A 14158-nucleotide genomic window follows, 5' to 3' on the forward strand; every position below is an offset into this window, starting at 1 on the left:
AATTTAATTTTATATAATATCTATATTTAGTGTGCTTGTGTTTGCTTATTTACATGTGTGCCACCTAATATGTATTTTGTGTAAAAAAAAATTGAATTTATGTGCATGTATATGGTTAGTAGTAATACATTTTGAGTAAAAATTGTCTTAAAGCACACCTTCATAATTTCAAGTAAACACATTTAACAATAATTTAAGAGTATAATGATTTTTTTATTTTTTAAATTAAAATTTTGATTACTAAATAGTGATATTTAGTGTGCTAGCTCGTGTTTGCATATTTACCTATGTCTGTCAATTAATATGTATTTTGGGTAAAAAACTGATTTTACAAATTAGTATAATTTTTGGGTATAATGATTTATTTTATCTTTTTAATTTAAAATTTTGATTACAAAATAGTGATATTTAGTGTGCTAGTTCGTGTTTGTATATTTAACTATGTCAATCAATTAATATATATTTTGGGTAAAAAATTGATTTTACAAATTAGTATAATTTTTAGGTATAATGATTTATTTTATTTTTTAATTTAAAATTTTTTGATTAAAAAGTAGTGATTTTTTTGATAATTAAATAAAGTGTAATTAATTTTTTTTTTATAAATTAAATAAAAATTAGTTACAATTTGTTTTTTATTTTCATAAATAATAATATAAGAATGTTAAAATTTAAGATATAAGCCCAATAAATTTACAAATTATAAGAGCAAAAGCCCAACCCAAAAGAAAACTTGCACTCTGGAAACCCTAGGTTAGAGCAGCCGTAACAATATATATTTAGTCTGCTTCACCATTTAGGGCTTCCATCTACCTCCATTGGCGCCCCCTTCTCCTACAATCTTCTCCCTAGAGAAATCTCACTTTCGTTAGGAAGAAAACTCATCAGCCATGGCGGAAACATTGATTCTCAAGGGTACAATGAGGGCTCACACCGACTGGGTCACTTCCATCGCCACTCCTGTTGATAATTCCGACATGATCGTCTCCGCTTCCCGTGACAAATCTCTCATCGTCTGGAATCTCACCAAGGAGGACAAGGTGTACGGAGTCGCCCGTCGCCGTCTCAATGGTCATTCCCACTTCGTTCAAGACGTTGTTCTTTCCTCAGACGGTCAATTCGCTCTCTCTGGATCTTGGGACAGCGAACTCCGTCTTTGGGATCTATCTACCGGAACCACTGCCCGTCGATTTGTGGGTCACACCAAGGACGTCATCTCCGTCGCCTTTTCCTATGACAATCGTCAAATCGTCTCTGCTTCTCGTGATAAGACTATCAGGCTGTGGAATACTCTTGGAGAATGCAAGTATACCATCCAGGAAGGTGATTCACATACCGATTGGGTTAGCTGTGTTCGTTTCAGTCCTAGCAATGTTCAGCCTACCATCATCTCTTCCTCATGGGACCGTACCATTAAGATCTGGAACCTCAGCAACTGTAAGCTTCAGAATACCTTGAGAAGCCATTCTGGGTATGTTAACACTGTGGCTGTTTCACCTGATGGTTCGTTGTGTGCTAGCGGTGGGAAAGATGGGACGATCCTTCTTTGGGACTTGGCTGAAGGCAAGAAACTTTACTCTCTTGATGCTGGTTCCATCATCCATGGTCTCTGCTTCAGCCCCAACAGGTATTGGCTTTGTGCGGCAACTGAGAGCGGTATTAAGATTTGGGATTTGGAAAGCAAGACCATTGTTGTGGATCTGAAGGTTGATCTTAAGGCGGAAACCGATATGGCTCCTGATGGTTCTATTCAGCCAGCTTGCGCTAAAACCAAGGTTTTTATTTTTTACTTCTGTCAAGTTTTATTCACCCTTATCAATTGCTTTTTGCATATTATACTATCTTTTAGTTCTTTATGAAGAGTTTTGATCAACAGTTGGTTCATCTATTGGGTAAACAAAACAGGATCTAAATATGCCTTAAACATGGAATCTTGATAGCTGCATACTTTTTTAGTTACTTGTTTATAATCTGGGTTTTTATCTAAAGATAAAAACATCATTTGATTTGGAGTCAAAATATTTTAAAGCTGACCCATTATCTAATTTATCCAAATTTACATTTTCTTACCATGAAAATGTTACAAATTCTTTGATCATAATCTTGGTACATTTGGATTTGTCAAATGAACCTATATCCCAAATGAATACAAATACTTTCATTTTCTATGAGATTGTGTTGTTTCAAATGTTATTTGATCTAGTATTCATTTATTAGACCGAAGTTTTTCCAAAATTTATCTCATTTGAGCTGTGTTTAGTCTGATCACTTTAAAAAGATCTTTTACTAACAGATTCTCACTTTCTGGCACACAAGCTGTATTGGGTTTTGAAGTAATAATTTGCCGTTTTTAACATGTTTTAGAACACAATTGTTTTGATGTCTGTTTCATTTATCAATCTTGTAGGTGATATATTGCACTTGCTTGAACTGGAGTGCGGATGGAAGCACACTCTTCAGTGGATACACCGATGGAGTGATCAGGGTCTGGGGTATCGGTCGCTACTGAGAAATTTGGCTAGGTTTTGCAGTAATCTTATATTTTCCTTAATAGTTTCAGTATTCAGTACTTTTGGATTCAAAGATGTTTGATTATCTTGACAATCTGTCATAAACTTGTCTTCTATGTGTGTTTTATTTTTCTGAGGTAACATTATCATATTTTGTTTGCTCTTTTATTTAAAGGAGATTTATTTTGACACCTTAGAATTGTGGTTTCTTTTTAACTATTATTGCTTATTGAGGTTAATTTCCATCTATTATGGTTAGATCTGAACCAAATAGATTGCTCTCTTACTATGTTTGAGGTTATCATGGTATATTTTCTATTTTCTAACTTCTAATATATATTGTTTCTTAGTAAAACAATATTTTCTTTTATATATGAATATGTTGACCCTTTTATTTTAGGCTCAACGGTTTGAAATAAAGGGTTATAAATGTGGTGTGTTATTTTATTTAGTTTTAGGGAATAAATTATATAGTTGTCATGAAAATATGAAAAATGGTTTGAGATTATTATGTTTATTTTTAAATAAGAATAGTGGAAAATTATATAACTCATCTAGAACCATTTTTTATTATTTTCTTATCTATGTTTCTAAATATAATTTATTTGTGAAGTAACTAAAATATTAGATGTAGTTAATATTATTGTTTGTTAAATGAGGTCAACATGTATATAAAAGATTATTTATCCATTTTTCTAGGTTCAAAAGGGTATTAAAATAAAAGCAAATTAGAAACTTGTTGTAGTTTATTCTAAAATCTCTATTTTCGTTTGTTTTTGTATTAATACAATTTATAGTATATTAATAATCAAGGACCCAATAATCAATATATTAAATTTTATGTTTAATTTTATTTTATTATTTATGTAAATTATTATTAAAATATATATATATATATATATATATATATATATATATATATATATATATATATATATATATATATATATATATACCCAATAATCAATATATTAAATTTTATGTTTAATTTTATTTTATTATTTATGTAAATTATTATTAAAATATATATATATATATATATATATATATATATATATAATTTATTATATGTTTAATATATAACTTGTATTACACATATATGTTATTCCTAAATTTTAATTGTGTTAAAATAAAAAAAGTTAATTAATAATATTTGCTTGTTTTTGTGTTAATACAAATAATTTTTTTTTATATAAATTTTGAAACTAAATACTTTAAAAAAATAGGATGAGATGGTCTCTTCAGTAGAAAAGACAATTGAAATTAATCTAAACAATCAAAGTTAGATTAAACATTACCAAGAATCCTTAAATCATATTGATCAATCAAAGTTTAAACTCGCAAGAATGTCGGTAGTTAATTGAGTTGTTGAAAGCCAACAAAAACGTCTTTGTTTGGTCATACAAGGATATGACAGACATTGATTCGAAGATCAAACGACATCATATTCCCCTTAATTCAGATGCTAAGCAAATTAAACAAAATCTCATACGGATGAAGAATGAAGTCGTGACCAAATTAAAGAAGAAGTTCAAAAACAACTCGAAACTGGATTTCTCGAGGTAGTGGATTATCCTACCTGAATAGTCAACATAGTTCCCGTCTTCAAGAAAGACGAGAAAATACTTGTGTGTGTGGACTACCAGGATCTGAATAAGGCCAACCATAAAGATCACTTCTCGTTACCACACATTGGTCGACCACACTGCCAGTCATGAACTATTATCATTCATAAACGAATTTTTAGGATACAATCAAATCCGATGGCCCCGCAAGACAAGGAAAATACCATGTTCATAAGCAGCTACTAGTTACCTTTTTTATTGTGTCATGCCTTTTGGTCTTAAGAACGCGGGAAAAACTTATCAAAGGGTAACTACCATGATCCTACATGACATGATCCTTAAGGAAATGAAAGTCTATGTTGACGACATGATCGTCAAATCAAAGTATCGATAATGACATGTCCAAAACCTTGATAAATTCCTACAAAGAACTAGGAAATATCAGCTACGATTCAATCCTGAAAATATTCATTCAGAGTCACAACTGATAAGATGCTAGGCTTCTTAATCACCCAAAGAGGAATTGGAGTCGATCCTTTAAGATAAAGACAATTACAACTATGTTGGTACCTCAAAATGAAAGAGAGGTCCGAGGATTTCTTGGAAAAATCCAATACAATAGTCGATTCATCAATAAATTTACTATGATATGCAATCTGTTGTTTAAGCTTCTAAAGAAAGATAAAATTCATATGGGATGAAAATTGTCAACAAGCGTTTGACAAAATAAATGATTATTTAAAATCCCCTCCCATACTAATGTCGCCCTGACCCGACATTCCTCTCATTTTATACCTTATGGTGACAAATACAACCATTGAAAGCCTGTTGACTCAAGAAAACTAGGATAAACTCGAAACGATTGGGTATTAAATTAGTAAAATGATAACTAGATGCAAACTTAATTACACTACAACCGAGAAAATCTGTTGGGCATTAACATAGGTCACCAAAAGGTTGAGACACTAAATGTAAGCTCACCCTAATAAGTTGGTATCAAAACTGTATCCGATTCATTTCTTATTTCAACGAACTCTTCTATCACCTAAGCTAGCCTAATGGATGATGATGATATCCGAATATGACATAGCCTACATAATACAAAAGTCTATCAAAGGAAGCTTTGTCGCAGACTTTCTAACTGACCAACCCATCATTGTTGAGTTAGAAGACGAACTCGAGTTCCCTGACGATGAAATTATGAGCATCGCATCATACACATGGAAACTAATATTTGACGAAGCTTTTAGAAAGCATGATTACATAATTGAGATTTTGTTAGTTGACCCGAAATTTACATACAACCCAATATCCATAAAACTCGAATATTCCGTCACCAATAATGAGGTTGAATACGAGGCATGCCTCTCCGGTCTTAAATTTACATATGAAAAAGGGACAACCAAGCTATAAGTCGTTGGTGACTCTAACTTGATCATATCCAGGCCAATGACACGTGACAAGTGAAAGGGAAAAACTAAAACCCTACCACGCCCACCTAACCACACTAGTAAAATAATGGTCAATGCCGACGGTAAGAGTCGTCGGTATTGGGTTATAACTTGTCGGTAAACGATAATAGCGACGGTAAAAAGAGCTATCATCGCCATTGCCCTTGTCGTTATTGCTCGGGAACACAAATACCGACTAATACCGTGGCCATATAATGCTTTATGCTGATGGCACAAACCATCGCCATAGAGAAGTAAATGGCAACCACCATTATCATCGCCATAGAGAAGTAATTGGCGACCACCCTTACCGTCACCATAGAAAAGTAAATAACGACCACTCTCACCGTCGCCATAGAGAAGTAGATGGCGACCATCCTTACCGTTGCTATAAAAAGTAATTGGCGACCACCCTTACCGTCGTCATAGAGAACTAAGTGCTGACAAATTTCACCGTTATATAGATTAAAGAATCAATCAAATTATTAAAATTATTAAATGATATTCATAAAAATATCCACTATTATAAAATATTTCAAGATTTGAATGTTTAAAATAAAAAAAGTCATCAAAATTTACCCAATGAAAGATCTTTTGGAAATTACAAATTTGGAATTCAAGAAACGAATCAATAGTTAAGCTAATTCAATGCCAATGAGGAAATTGAAGAACTTTATGCCAACATATTGTATAGTTGAATACTCTGGCACCACAAAGTTCATATCCTCAATCTAATATACTAATACATGAAAACATCTGTTATAGAGTGTTTCTAAGATTTAAATAATCAAAATCTAAAAAATCATCCAATACACAAAATTTAAACCCCCACGTCCTAAACAAAATAAAAACTCTTGAAAATTTCTTAAAAAATCTACACCTTCATTTTGAATCTGCCATACCTATAATAAAAAAATGAAAAAATTTGTAACCTTAGCCAACATAATGGTGAACAAAAATCAAAATAATAAGTTAAAATTTAGATCACAAGTTAGATTCGTTTCTGGATAATTATCATCTTCTTCATACTTTTTCGATCGCTTCTTTCCAAGACAATACTAAAATGTATGACTTTCTCTTGCAATCAAGTGCCTTTTTACAAAAGTTATTCAAACAACTCCTACTTTCATGTTTAACACAAGGACATGTAATGTTTCTAATTCTACCAATCATGTTTAACACAAGGACATGCAATGTTTCTAGTTCTACTAAATCTCACATAAAAGTCCAACGTAAAAGTCCAAAAAAGAATTAAACCTATATATATATTTGAATAGCTCAATGTTTACGCAACAAGATTCATCAATGTTTTATCAAGTGTATGTCTCTTTACAAAAATTTGGACCGTTTAAAATAAATAAATAATTAAAGACAACTAACATAAAATTCTGCATGCTTTGCCATTAGGACCAACACTTTTCTATCTATTTATCATATGCATTCTTAAATCTATTAAATTTCTTAAATCTATCAAATGAAAGGAAAAACGAAAAAAGATGAAACTTGAAATTTGATAGTCAAGAACTCCAAAAATTTTCCAATTGATTAATATACCTGAAATGATGAAACAATATTTACATTAATATATTACTAGTTTTAATACCACAATTCATTTTATTATATATATTATTTCTTCCCTTCATCAATAAACTAGAAAAAATACAAGAAAAATGTTGAATTATGAAATATAAAAACTTTACATACATGATGTGGAGTCAACAAAATGCAAAGCATATCCCTATATCTAAACTGGAGTAGCCAATTTTCTTGTATGTCATCTTTTCTCTAACTGTCATTGGAGAGAGTAATTTATGATCCCAACAACCCTAGAATTTACAGAAGCAAAAGATAAAACTCACCCACAAGAGTCAAGAACCTACCTAGATCGAGACCTAATCTATTCGATCTCTCAACTCATCATGCTTCTATAATTAATCCCCATCTCTATCACTCCATCAAACAAGAGGTTCCAAAACCCTAATCCTAAATGTCACGCCCTAAACTAAGGCATGACGCGTGCAGACGCCGCATGTCATTACCCAAATATAATATGCTAGGATAAACAAAAAAACTTATTTTAACCATTCTTACTAATAAAAGAAAGACAGAATTTATCCAAATCCGTCTTCAATTACAACTATTATGGTCACTTCATCTCTAGTTCAAAACAGATGATGACTCCCATTTTCACCAAAAACTTTCCTTACATATTATATACTTTCTACACATCCATACTAATACAAAAAGAGATTAACTCTTTACCCGCTAGTCTATACTACTACAGTCTTCCGTCTCTTAATCCCTTTGACTAGTCGTTATTCTTATCTGAAAATAATCCATTTAAAAAGGATGAGCTAAACACGCTCAGTAAGAAAATCAAACCCTTCTACAGTTGGATCAAGAAGCCAAAGATAGGGGTAGTGCAATCTCATAAGCAACGTCTCCCACTTTCCTTAATATCTCAAACGGTCCTACAAATCGAGGACTCAACTTTCCCCGTTTGCCAAATCGCATAACACCCTTCATCAGAGACACTTTTAGGAACACATGTTCTCCAATATTAAAATTCAAGTCTCTTCTACGATTATCGACATAACTCTTTTGTCTATTTTGTGCAACAATCAATCTTTCTCTAATCACACAAATTTTATCAATTGTCTCTTGCACTATCTCGGGTCCCATTAGCCTTCGTTCATCTATCTCATCCCAACACAAAGGTGATCGACATTTATGACCCTACAAGGCTTCATAAGGGGCCATTTGTATACTCGTATGATAACTGTTATTATAGGCAAATTCCACAAAAGGTAAATGGTCATCCCAAGATCCACCATGGTCGATAATACAAGCACAAAACATGTCTTCCATTATTTGATTTACCTTTTCCGTTTGTCCATCAAGAGGATGAAATGCTGTGCTGAAGTTCAATTTGGTTCCCAAACATTGATGTAGACTTTTTCTAGAAATGAGAGACGAAACAACTATCTCTATCAGTAACAATAGATGCTGGTACGCCGTGCTAGATGAAAATCCAATTGGAATAGCCAAGAAGTGAGCCGATTTAGTTAACCTGTCAACAATTACCCATATAACTGAGTTATTCTTCTTTGTTCTCTGTAGTCCTAACATAAAATCCATCGATATATCCTCCCACTTCCAATATGGAATAGACAAAGGTTGTAGCAAACCTGCGGGTCTTTAGTGCTCAGCTTTTACTTGCTAACTAACATGTTAAACATTCTGAAACATACTTAGATATTTCTCTCTTCATATTGTTCTACTCTATACATTTTTATACCACCAGGATGAACTGTGTATCTGGAGAAATGAGCTTCTTTTAGCACCTCTTTCTTTAGAGCTTCATCATTAGGAACACATAATCAATTTTGAAAACGTAAGACCCCATCTTCATCTACTTCAAATCCCATTACCGATTCTAATTCCATATCTTTCTTAATTTTGATAATACGAGGATCATTCAGTTGTGAACTCTTGATATTTTTAATTAGGGTAGGACGGATCACAATATTTGAAATCAGACTTGACACATTTCTTGATGGTTTCCTACTCAAAGCATCATCTACAACATTAGCTTTTACAGGATGATAATTTATCGTCAAATTATAATCTTGAATAAGTTCCAGCCACCTTCTTTGACACATGTTCAATTCCCTTTGAGTGTAAATATACTTCAAGCTCTTATGATCCGTATAAATCTCCACTTTTGGACCATATAGAAAATGTCGCCAAATCTTTAGTGCAAACACAATTTCTGTCAACTCGAGATCATGCGTAGGATACTTTCTTTCATGTGTTTTGAGTTGTCGAGAGGCGAAAGCGACAACATGTTTACTTTGTATTAAAACACAACCAGTCCTGTATGAGAAGCATCACAATAAACATCAAATCCTTCATCTTCTGACGATATAGTGAGTATTGGAGCTGTAACCAATCGCCTTTTGAGTTCTTGAAAACTTTCTTCATAAGTTTCGGACCATTCAAAATTTATGCCTTTTTGAGTTAAGCTAGTGAAGGGTAATGATAATGCAGAAAATCCTTCTATAAATCTCCTATAATAACCCGCAAAACCGAGAAAACTACGTATTTCGGTGACAGTAGATGGTCTAGGCCATGTCATTATTGATTCAACTTTCTTTGGATCAACTGATACACCATCTTTAAATAAAACATGACCTAAAAATATAATGTTATCCAGCCAAAATTCACATTTAGGTATTTTAGCATATAATTGATTTTCTCTCAATGTCTGTAATATTATTTTTAGATGATCCTCATGTTCCTCCTTGGTATTTGAATACACCAAAATGTCATCTATAAATATTATCACAATGTTGTCGAGAAAGGATTTGAACACCCTCTCCATTAGATCCATAAATACAGCAGAAGCATTAGTCAATCCAAACGGCATCACCACATATTCATAATGTCCATATCTGGTACGAAAGGCTGTTTTGGCAATATCGTCCGACTTGATTCTCAATTGATGATAGCCTGATTGAAGATAAATCTTACTAAACACCTTTGCTCCTTTCAGTTGATTGAATAAATCATTGATTCTTGGTAAAGGGTATTTATTTTTTATCGTCACCTTGTTAAGCCCTCTATAATCAATACAAAGACACATTGTCCCGTCTTTCTTTTTCACAAAGAGTACTGAAGCTCCCCAAGGTGAAACGCTTGACCTGATATATCCTTTCTTCAACAATTCTTCTAATTGTTTGCGCAATTCTTTCAACTCAGCAAGTGCCATACGATATGGAGTCTTTGTTATCGCTGATGTTCTCGGCGCCACTTCTATCACGAATTCTACTTCTCTTTCTAGAGGTAATCTCGGTAGTTCATCTAGAAATACATTCTGAAATTCCATTACTACTGGAATAGTTTCAATAGGTTGTTCTATTTTCTGAGTACCCCATAGAACGACTAGGTAACTTTGACATCCTTTCCTTAGCATAGTTTGAGCCTTTGTAGCGCAAATCATTCGTAGAGGAGTGATGTTACTACAACTCATAAAATAAAATACAGTTCGTCTCGGAATTTGAAATGACACTTCTTTTTATGGCAGTCTACTACACCAAAATTTCTTAATAACCAATTCATTCCAAGTATGACATCAAATCCATGCATATGAAGTACAATAAGGTCAACGGGTAACACATTGCCTTCTATACAAATATCACGAGATTTATATACTAAGTTCTCAATCATTTTATCACCTAACGGGGTTTCAACTAATATATCATTTTTAGATTCAGAAATCCAACCATGCTTTTTCACATAATATTCAGCTACAAAAGAATCTATAGCACCGGAATCGAATAATACCAAAACATAAATAAATGATATCAGTATAGTACCTGAAACCACCGCGTTAGAATTTTGGGCTTGTTCGTTGTTAATTGAAAACACATGTGCCTGGCTTCTTTGTGGTTGATTCGGTTGACTGCCTTAACTATCCACAAACTTCTGATTTGATGCTCCTCTAAATTCTCAAGAATTATTTCTGAAACTCCCCTTTTGTTGTGGACAGTTAGCCTTCTGATGATAATTCTTCCCACATATGATACATGCACCAGTAAGCCATCGACAATTATTTGTGTCGTAATTTCTATGACAATAAGAACATTAAACACCAGAGTTTCGCGATCTATTGCCCCATGATTTCTGATTCACCATCGGACTTTTACCTTGGTCTCAATTTCTTGATAAGAAAGATCCTTGAGAAGTAATGGGAAAACTTTGTTTCATCGTTTGTTCATCCTCAATAAGTTTAGTTATATTTAGCTCCCTCTCAATTAATAATGATTTTTCAACCATTCCACTAAAATTATTAAGATGAAATGGAACCACTATCTGTCGGATACGAGGCTGTAAACCCATCTTGAATTTTCTTGTCTTGCCCACCTCATCTCCGATCCACCTTCCAGCAAACTTGGCGAGTTCTAAAAACTTGGCTCTATATTCTGACACCGTCATCGATCCCTGCTCAAGTTTTAAAATCTCCACCTCCTTTTGCTGACGAGTGCTCGTGGGAAAATAGTTATCATAGAATAAGTCTTTAAATTTATTCAATGACATAGTTGTAACATCTTGCTCGTGCGTCATCCTCTCCGCTTTCCACCAATCACGTGCATTTCCCTTCAGTTGGTACACAACGAAGAACACTTTTTCCTTGTTATTGCACTCCAACACTTCAAACACCATCTCCATCTCTTCCAACCATTTCTCAGCTTCCAAAGGATCCATCTGTCCCCGAAAGATGGTGGAGCCAACTTTTTGATTTCCTTAATATTTTTATGCACTGCACTCTTTTCTTGTTGGCGATGTTGCTCTTCTCCAATATTCTCTGTCTCATTATTTACATTATGCCTTTCAATATTTGAGTCAGTCCTATTTCTTTTCCTTCGAGGAAGATTTGCAAGTACTTCATTATTGTCCATGCCTATAGTAATTAAATCACTTATAAGTTTGATATCCTAATTGATTTGAATACCTAATTCCATACTTGCAGAAAAACTAACTCTTAATCTTTAACTTAAACCTTATGCTCTGATACCACAAAATCTGTCACGCCCCGAACCAAGGCAATAGGCGTGCAGACGCCGCATGTCATTACCCAAATATAACATGCTAGGCTAAACAAAAGAACTTCTTTTAACCATTTTTACTAATAAAAGAAATACAAAATTTATCCAAATCCGTCTTCAATTACAACTATTATGGTCACTTTATCTCTAGTTCAAAACAAATGATGACTCCCATTATTACCAAAAACTTTCCTTACATATTAAATACTTTCTACACATCCATACTAATACAAAAAGAGAGTAACTCTTTAACTTCTAGTCTATACTACTATAGTCTTCTGTCTCCTAATCCCTTTGACTAGTCGTTGTTCTTATCTGAAAAGAATCCATTTAAAAAGGATGAGCTAAACACGCTCAGTAAGAAAATCAAACTCTTCTACAGCTGGATCAAGAGCCAAAGATATGTTAACCAACTATTAAGTAATTAAGATTCTCATTGGACAGAAAATAATATACTTTAGTAATAACTCTGGGATCAAGATAAAGTCTGAATTATCATAACAACTTAATAAGCCATCTATCAAGACCTTTAAGTCTTGCATAGACGCATTAGCCATCAACCAAGACATAAGCGTCTTGCGTTGACGCACTATCAATCAAGACATAAGCGTCTTGCATTGATGCATGGGCCATCAACCAAGACATAAGTGTCTTGCGTTGACGCATTTAACTGGTGTAAGCGACACTCGAGGCACAAATAGTTCATTATTAGACAAACAATACAAAATCAAGTCCAAAGTAATAAAAATAGCCATATCTTCAAAATCATTTAGAAGCCAAATCTTTTAAGTCCAGATATACCGATTTCCATTTCAATGTTGAAATAAAAGAAATATCAAACTTTTTGAAAACAGTTTATCCTCAAATCATCGTTTTCACACAATCATTTCAGAATCATCCTTCATAAATTAATATTTTCCTCAAAGACTATTTAAAATCAAGTTTCATAAACCCTCATCATAAACCATTATTTCTTCATCAAAATCTGTTTGATGAAAACCAACATTTTATACCTAAAATACTTATATATATATATATTTTAAAAACTAAAACTGTAGAAGAATAGATTGCCTTACCTAATTTCTAATAAGCTCTTAGTTCTCTTTCTTCACTTCAATCAAACTCAGATTTACAAGCCCTGATTCTCTCTCTATCACTAGTAAAAAAGTAACATTTAAGGGCGGTTTTTACCGCCGTTATTGTAGAATTTACCGCTGCTAAAAGACAATTACGGCGGTAAAATTACCGTAGTCAACCGCCGTTAATAGTTCCGCTGTTAAAGAGATTTTGACAATTAAGGGCGGTAAATTTACCACAGATACTAGCTTTTAACTGCCGTTTATAAAACCGCAGTTAATAGTCTCTAACTACGGTTAATAAGACCACAGTTAATAGTCTCTAACTGCGGTTCCTAAAACCGTAGTAAATTGTTTACTTATAAATGCGAGATTTTCACCGCAACTAATAGTTTCTAACTGCGGTTTAAAAACCGCAGTTAATAGTGGCTATAAAGGCGGTAAAAAAACCATAGTTAATAGTTAGTTGGCTATATATAAATGCGATATTTTTAGCGTAAATAATAGTCTTTAACTTCTATTTAATAATCACAATTAATAGTATTCATAAGTTAACAGTTAGTTGGCTATATATAACAATATTTTTACCACAAATAATTATCTCTAATTACTAATTAGAGTTTAAAAATAGTCAATTGGCAACAATAAAAATCATTCAAAAGAATATTATATAATTAACACTCCATTTTTATATTATAATATTACCTAAAAATATAATTATATCCAAATATAATTACATCAAAATATAATTATATAGTATTTAAAGTCATACAAAATAAACATTATTATATCAATAAAAATGTTCAAATTCCAAAATTTGAAACAACTTCTCTTCCTTTTTTTCCTTCTCCCTCTTCCTTTCTTCCTTTTCTTCCTTATCCCTCTTCCTTCTCCCTCTTCCTTCTCTCTCTTCCTTCTCCCGACCTATAAAAGATTCAAATACAAATT

The 14158-nt window shown here is 32.8% G+C and overlaps 2 protein-coding genes across 2 annotated transcripts; one reads left to right on the forward strand and one right to left on the reverse strand.

The window, feature by feature from the left end:
* Window positions 1–802: 802 nt before the first annotated feature.
* On the forward strand, window positions 803–2706 carry LOC124934057 (guanine nucleotide-binding protein subunit beta-like protein). The gene is made up of 2 exons (XM_047474521.1): window positions 803–1775; window positions 2408–2706. The coding sequence occupies exons 1-2, from the start codon at window positions 891–893 to the stop codon at window positions 2507–2509; spliced, it is 987 nt and encodes a 328-aa protein (XP_047330477.1). The 5' UTR covers window positions 803–890; the 3' UTR covers window positions 2510–2706.
* An 8535-nt stretch (window positions 2707–11241) lies between these two features.
* On the reverse strand, window positions 11242–11793 carry LOC124935130. The gene has a single exon (XM_047475588.1). The coding sequence runs from the start codon at window positions 11791–11793 to the stop codon at window positions 11242–11244; it is 552 nt and encodes a 183-aa protein (XP_047331544.1).
* Between the last annotated feature and the right edge of the window lie 2365 nt (window positions 11794–14158).

Source organism: Impatiens glandulifera, chromosome 4 (genome assembly GCF_907164915.1).
Source record: "Impatiens glandulifera chromosome 4, dImpGla2.1, whole genome shotgun sequence".
Classification (NCBI taxonomy): Eukaryota; Viridiplantae; Streptophyta; class Magnoliopsida; order Ericales; family Balsaminaceae; genus Impatiens; species Impatiens glandulifera.